Genomic DNA, 7,503 nt, shown 5'->3' with positions numbered 1-7,503 from the left:
TGAGTCTTTAGTACCACTTACTCTGCTGATATGTACACACACACACACACGCATACATAAATACATATATATATATATATATATATATGGTGATTTAGCTTTTTTATGTGCATGTAGATGTTTTGAGTTTAGTGCAGCTAACCACAGTGTCTCTGTAATGTTGGAGAGAGGTACTGAGGAGAGATCCGGCATTCCCAATGCCCAGTAGTTTAATCCACCCTGGTTTCCTTCTGTAATGTTCCAGCTGTCACCAGTGAACACGCACAGCTCATAAACCTTGAGGTGAAATAGACACCTGCAGGCCTGGAGTGCGACCTGTATCCTGTAAAATGCTGCATATGTGACAGTCAGTGTCAACTCTTCCACTTGGTTGGGTTGTAACAACTTTGGTTGTTCATTAACAGTCTAAACTCCAGGGGAAAAGTCTGACATACTAAGCATTTATTTTCAGCTTTGTACAGCAGTTCTCTCTTTGGAGTGTATTTCCCTGGGGTTCACTTGTAATTGTTTTTTTTTTTTTCCCAAAAAACTGAAAAGACTTAATTTTCGAGCATCAATTAGATGCATATGTTGAATGATATTGAAACAGCCAATTTCTTTCAAGGATTAGCCCCAGGTATAATGGAACGCTCAGAGACACACTTATTTGTATTTCCTTAGAGGAAAAAAAAGTCATTTTTGGCCTGCAATAAATTCTAGATATTACATGTAGCCCTTTCTGTTAGTACTGGAGCCCAAAAACAATCCAACTTGTTTTGCCTCCTGCAATTAACTGGAAGCAGTTTTAACTGCATCATAATTATCTTTTTTTTCAAACCATCAACAATAATGCTTCAGTGTTATGAGGCAGGCATTGACCACAACTTTGTTATGGAGAAATGGGCTCTACAATGAAATTTTATGTTAATGTAGGGCCTATTAAAACCAGTGGTGACTGGAAAATGTAGTACTTAATATTGCCCCAGCAAACATATGTAACACTTTAAATGGCTTTCAGATGGTTGATGACTAAATGCCAATTTGTGAAGGGTTAGGGTGATATGTGCTAAACATATGATTTGCTAAAATCTTTGCTTGGGCATTCATTTGAGAAAAGATTTGTTGATAAGTGAATTTGTTTTTTGGGATGAATTTGTTGAATTTTCATTGGGATAAGATGATGGACTAAGTAAGAATAGTTTGATTTTGGAGGTGATGGGCAAGGTTAGCTGAAAGGCTGGATGGGGCATATCAGCTAAGTAGTTATCAAAGGGGGCATAGTCCTTAAAAGTAAGGTTATATTATTAATCATTTTCTAGTGCTGGTTGTCATTAATTTCAGTTGATAAAGATTACCTTTTGGAAGCAGTCATATTTTTGTCAGAAAAGTGAAGAAATTGGCAGCTATGAAGATACTTCCTTGTGTATGGAAGGGTACTGTATATTGGAGTAGGTCTGTATTTGTAGTACTATACTCTAACAAGGAGATGTTTTATGTTACAGTAACATGTAGTGATTAGCTGCAAAGTTAGCTGGTACACCAAAAATGCAACAAAATATCATGTATAGTTAAATGGAAATTAAACTTTTGTTCTTATTGTATATGTAGTTAAAGCTGACAAATGTTTGTCCATAACTCTTGCAGGTAATTAATAAACTGGCACAAGGTCGACTGCTGTTGCTGAATTCAAATCCACCGGTTCAGTTTAACCCACTGCCCTTACTCAAATGAATTGATAGCCAGGATTTTTTGTTTCAGATTAGTCACTCAATGACTGATAGATGTTTGCAGTTGTTAATTACAGTAATGTAAAACCATGAATTATTGTGGTAGCAATAATTTGCTATGTTTTTTAATCATTGATGTGCTTCTCGAAAGACCTTACTCAGGGTATACATGCACCTTGTTGAGTTTGACTCTGTGAGCCCTTTCTTCTATCAGCTGCCTTAATACAGCACATTCAGTCTGCCCAAGCCCCTTCGATACCTCTCTGATACACTGAGAACTATTGTGACTCATTTTAACTGCTCATGTATAGTGTGAGATGCACTGCCATTCAGCTCAGTGGTGATAGTTGATTGTCTGTGTTGACCACATCTATACTGTGTAGCTGTAGATTCCTGAACAATTAAGGAAATGGTTAGATCTGCTTGCTTGCTTTGTTGTGTTTTGATGGGGGACAGGGATAAGGGGAGGGCGGGGGGTTAGGTGAATTAGGGGTGTATTGTGTATGCAATTGGATTGACCACATACTATCACCAAATATGTCCTTGCAGCAGTTGCATGACATGAGCCAACATACTTCTCCCAATTTTTGTTTCAGTAGTTTTTGTTTGGTATGGCTGAAGTGCCATTACCTACAATACAGTTGTAATGATCAAACTGAGTGACCAAACAGAGGCTATTATCAGTTGAATGGTAATTATCAATTGTAATCCTGTACAGGATCTTCATGTGTGCATTTCAAACGATAAGACCTTTGATGGAGTTTTGGCATAACGTTCTTAGGTAAAGGATAAATTTAGATTACCCTTGCTGGACAGTGTAGGTTAAATTTAAAGCTGGAAACTGTAAACTGGACACTCAATGAAAATGTATTCCCAGTCCCTCCAGATCTTCAAAAGGTTTCAGCCCACAGGCCAACTTATTTTCTTAACCTCTATAACCTTTTCCATTTAATTCAATGGAAAGTCTGTCGTGCTCAGCTGTAAAAGGTTATTAAAAGCAATAGGACTACTTATTTTGCAATGCTCATTTTGCAAATGTACAGTATGACTTCTTTTTTTTCAAACTGTAACTATGCATTTGTAAAAATATAAAAGGGAAACCAATGTTTGTGCCTGAAATTTGCCATGCTGAGTTAAATCATCAAAGTGGAGTTCTCCATTGCCAACTGTGCCAACATTCTTTGATTTAAAACACTAAAGCCTTACATGGGCACAGCACTGCCCACCTGTGTGTCCAAATTAGGATTAGTACTGTCCAGTTATTTTCTATTACAAGCTAGGGAGTGGAACTGTTTTACTATATTTTTTTCTAAATAAACATTTTCTATAAACCTAGTATCTGATGTCTTGATTAAATGAATATAATCTCAACAGAATGGTGTTCGTCTGTATTGCTGTGTATTGACTAGAATAAAAACTTTTTTATAGCTGTAGATAAAGTGCATTTCAAAATGAGACACACAAATCAAGCCAAAGAAGGGTCTTATGTACATTATATACAAAACACATGCTGGCATACATTCATTGGTAAGTGACATTCTAACCAGAGACATGGCTGAAGAACAACTGACAGTGCCCGTTTACCAATAAAAAGACAATAAAAAACAATAGTCATGGGCAGAGTATCGCCAGGGGATCTGATGAAGGTTCTCCAGGCCTGAATGGTCAACTAAGCTGTCAGTCACACTCCCAAACCCATCCCAAATTCACTTAGCTCCCGATTTCTACTTATTGTAATGACATGAAATGACACCGTCGAACTACGAAATATGGATTTGTGTTTCACTGTGCTTCTCTGTGACAGTTCGGTGAGGCTGTTGTCAGTGTGGGAGTCTCCGTGGTTTGGGGGAGGGCGGGCGGCGGACAGGAGGGAGGTCGTAGTGTCCTGGAATGTGACTGTTGACAGGACGGTCATAGTGACTCTGGGACTCCTGCTCTGAGACGTTTCCAAGGGACCAGCAATCTGGGGAAAAAAAGGAAGAGAAATGACCTGTTAGAGACTGAAACGCCAGCGACCATCACTCAATGACAAACTGAGCTCTACTACTGACAGCTGTCTCTCTGTTTAACAAATAGATGAAACTACCAGCAGTACATGTGATTGGCTTAACGACAGACTAAAACACGAAGTCTGGAGTGGTTCCTGACCAACAGTATATTCGTATGATGGATTCTACCACGAAATGGGCAGACATGTCTGGAAGTGGAACATCCTAGTTTTTTTCTAAAGGGAGTTAAATATCATAAATTTGTGTGTGATTCAGAATACCTGGTGCTGAAGGTCATATTAACCTACGCCAAATTTGTCTCTCTCTATACTTCCCATCTGCCTTATTTCATTTCCCTTTTCCAATCTCCTACACTTTCCTCTACCCCTCGCTTTCTTCTGCATATCATATTTCAGTTCAGCTTCTTCCCACTGATAACTACTTCTTCTTCAAACACCACCTTCCCCCTCTACATTCTCCACAGCCATTCTTCCTTCCTCTCCCACAGTGTGCCTCTGTGCACAAATGCCTATCACCCTGGTCTGTATAATCAAGCATACTCCTGTCTAACAGAAAACTCTGATTTTTACCCCTGTGGGAGGGGATGGGGGGTGGAGGCGGTAGGCTGATCTCCGCGTAGGACCTCTCCCGCCTGGCGAGTGGAGTCATCTCCATGTAGCTGCTCTCCAGTGGGCGCGGCAGCAGCGTGGGCAGGTCCTTGATGGTGGCATAGAGGTTCTCACTGTTCAGGGAGCTGCTGCTGACTGCCACAGGGGAGTCCTTCGACAGCTCTGTGTGGAGGAAGTGGAGACCAATCAGGCTGCGTACAGGCTAGGCATCCACCAACATACTTTACAGTTTAATAACCTGCCAGTAGCTCAGAAAAGAGACCTGAGATTTTGGACTGAAATTTGAGACTGTTTAACTACGAATAAATTAAGAATAAATTGATATTAAAACAATCTTTTTTAGATGTGTTCAGTTTCTTTACTTCTTTAGAGTTCACCACCATTCACCAGTTGACAACAACACACTCCTTTTAACTCCACTTCTCTTCTGTGTTGCACACTACTTTTGTTCTATTTACTTGGATTAAGTATGCATTTTCCTTCACAAAACAAATAATTATTGGCAGATTACTATGGCTATGTATCTGTACATGCCAATGCACATACATTCAGGACGTTGGCGCTCTAACTTCTCTCGCTGAGTATAAAATAGGAATCTGACTCTCTTTGACTTAAATGTGAGCCTCATTTGCTTCCTCTGAGATCTGCTCAACACTGATTTTCCATGGAAACATGGTCAGTGATACATAGAGTCATAGTCATCCTAAACTACAGGGGTGTGAATAAAGGAATGAGGGAGAAAGACTGGTGAAAATACCTTTGTTGTAGTATTTGCCTAAACTGGAACTGTAGCTGTAACTGCGGTCAAGTCCAAAAGCACCTGTGAAAACACGCAGACATTATTATAATACAAGTAGTAGTTACAAGCAGTTCACCAATTACCCTTTTTGGTATCACCCACCCATTTTCTTTGGGGAAGGTGTACATGTTTTGTGGAGTGTGATGCAGAGAAATGACCACACAATACACTATACTACCCTGTGCCTGGGGTGTAAAAGATGTTTGAACATTTAATATAAACAAATCATAATAAATCTTTGAATTGTCAGCTATTAACCATGTAGCAATTATTTTAAGAATTCATACTACATGAATGCTTATTGTTTGTTTAAATCTGAGTAATATTCTACTCAGTTCTCTGATCAGTTGGTGACCCTCTTGGATTTTTTTAATAGAATTCTACAGCAGAAGGTCAATGTGAAACACCATGTCTTCTGTACTTGAAAACCAGCCTCACTGACAGACCTTGGTTCTTGTGAGCGGGTGCTTCATCGTGCTTCCAGTCAGCGGGCAGTGTGGCGTTGCACTCCGCCCCAAACAGCCCCAGACGCTCCCTCTCCACGTTCTTCACGTTGCAGAACAGCTGGTTATTGGTCTTCTGTTCAAGAGGGGGGAAATTGCCCATATCAGCTCAACTATCCATACTGTCTGCAGTGTGAATGTACTGTGTACTGGTATACAATTTACATTACTGTCATTTAGAAGATGCTGTAAACCAGAGTGAATTACAGGTTACAGTTTTTTTTACATGTTACTCATTTACACATACAGCTGGATATTTACTGTGGTAATTCTGCGTTAAGCACCTTGCCCAAGGGTACAACAGCAGTGCCCCACTGGGGATTCGAACCAGCAATCTTTCAGGTTACCAGTCCTGCTCCTTACCAGTATGCTTCACTTTCTATGTATTTTAGTTCTTAAGCTGCAGTAATGTTGATCAACAGAATGCGTGATATTTTGTGAAAATACAATTATTATACAATTATACATATATTAGCTGTATGGAGTGTGTACATTCACTTCTTATGACATTACTGTCAGCTCTTATGGTGAAAAAAAAAAAAAAAAAAAAAAAACTCATGCTGCTTTATTGTTGGAGTTGTGGAGCGCAGATTTACTTACTTGCACAGAGCTGGTACAGTGATCCCGATCACAGAGTAATTCTGTGTGTTGAATACGTAGGGAAGAGCGATGGAGTGACTCTTACCTTGATAAGGGTAGGAGAGCAGTCCAGGTTGTTTGGGACGTGGGGCAGAGGGGGTCGGTTATGGGACAGTGTGTGGTAGCTGGGGTTGGTGTAGTAATGGTAATAGCTGTGTGGGACATCTGAGCAAAAACACAAAAAAAAAAAAAGACACGCACTGAAATCATCCTATATGCTAACACTCCTATCTTACTTTTACAACTCTATTGTAAGGGAAATGTACTCAGAGCATTAATAGCCTGGTGTTGTTACTATTAATAGAGGAACTGGGAACAATGTAAAGCTGCTTTGTGACAACTTGTGTTGTAAAAAGCGCTATACAAATAAAATTGAATTGAAATTGAATTGAACTGGTGTCACTGGATGACACTGCCCCCCAGTGGCACCGATTCAATTCAGCAGCCCGTACCTGGCACGGCGTACTCGGAGTTGACAGTGTGGGTGGCGGAGTAGGCCACGGTGGGCTCGCGGCTCTGCTTGTCCGTCAGCCTCCGGCGGTAGGCCAGCAGTGTCCCCAGCAGCACCACCACCAGCACGAGCAGCAGCACGATGCCGACGATGGCCCCCCAGGACACCCGTTCCACCGGCGTCAGCGGCACCATCAGGTTCACGTCCCTGTCTGTGGGAGGCAGAGTTCATATAATCACGCGGTGACTCTTTACTCCTGCCCCCTCTTCAGTACAGGTCAATATTTTCAAAGGACTGTATCTGGGGCGGCAGTGTAGCATAGTGGTCAGGAGCAGCGCTTGTAACTGAAAGGTTGCTGGTTTGATTCCCTGCTGGAGCACTGCTGTTGTACCCTTGGGCAAGGTGCTTAACTCAGAGTTGCCTCAGTAAATAGCCAGCTGTATAAACGGATAACATGTAAAAACTAACCTATATTGCTTTGGACAAGAGCATCTGCTAAATGACAATGATGTAATGTAATCTGATGTTACATGAATAATACATGCAAATACAGGGTGGCCCAAAAGACAAAGCCCCATGTGGACTTTAAGTACAATAATAAGTCATATTACATGTCTAAATTGTCAGCTATATCACTAGTACCGCTACCACTGCTCACCAGGGATTCAAGCCTGTAAGCTCCCTGTCACATACTCAGTTCCCTGCTCACTACATTACATTACATTCATTTAGCAGATGCTCTTATCCAGAATGACTTCCAAGCACAAGTGCTTCCAGGACACTACTTT

At 40.8% G+C, this 7,503-nt stretch overlaps 1 protein-coding gene across 1 annotated transcript in view; it reads right to left on the bottom strand.

Moving 5' to 3' along the window:
- Positions 1 to 3,198: 3,198 nt before the first annotated feature.
- LOC118796348 (platelet endothelial aggregation receptor 1-like) overlaps positions 3,199 to 7,503 on the bottom strand; it is a 34,258-nt gene continuing 29,953 nt past the window's right edge. The window contains exons 18-23 of the mRNA XM_036555182.1: positions 6,717 to 6,926; positions 6,311 to 6,429; positions 5,569 to 5,701; positions 5,081 to 5,143; positions 4,285 to 4,485; positions 3,199 to 3,669 (exon numbers count right to left, since the gene is read on the bottom strand). Coding sequence (XP_036411075.1) covers positions 3,527 to 3,669; positions 4,285 to 4,485; positions 5,081 to 5,143; positions 5,569 to 5,701; positions 6,311 to 6,429; positions 6,717 to 6,926 — 869 coding nt within the window. The 3' untranslated portion in view covers positions 3,199 to 3,526. The remainder of the gene's footprint in view (positions 3,670 to 4,284; positions 4,486 to 5,080; positions 5,144 to 5,568; positions 5,702 to 6,310; positions 6,430 to 6,716; positions 6,927 to 7,503) is intronic.

This window comes from Megalops cyprinoides, chromosome 21 (genome assembly GCF_013368585.1).
Source record: "Megalops cyprinoides isolate fMegCyp1 chromosome 21, fMegCyp1.pri, whole genome shotgun sequence".
In the NCBI taxonomy this organism is placed as follows: Eukaryota; Metazoa; Chordata; class Actinopteri; order Elopiformes; family Megalopidae; genus Megalops; species Megalops cyprinoides.
Note: the sequence above shows the minus strand (reverse complement) of the source record. Positions and strands in the feature narration are given on the sequence as shown.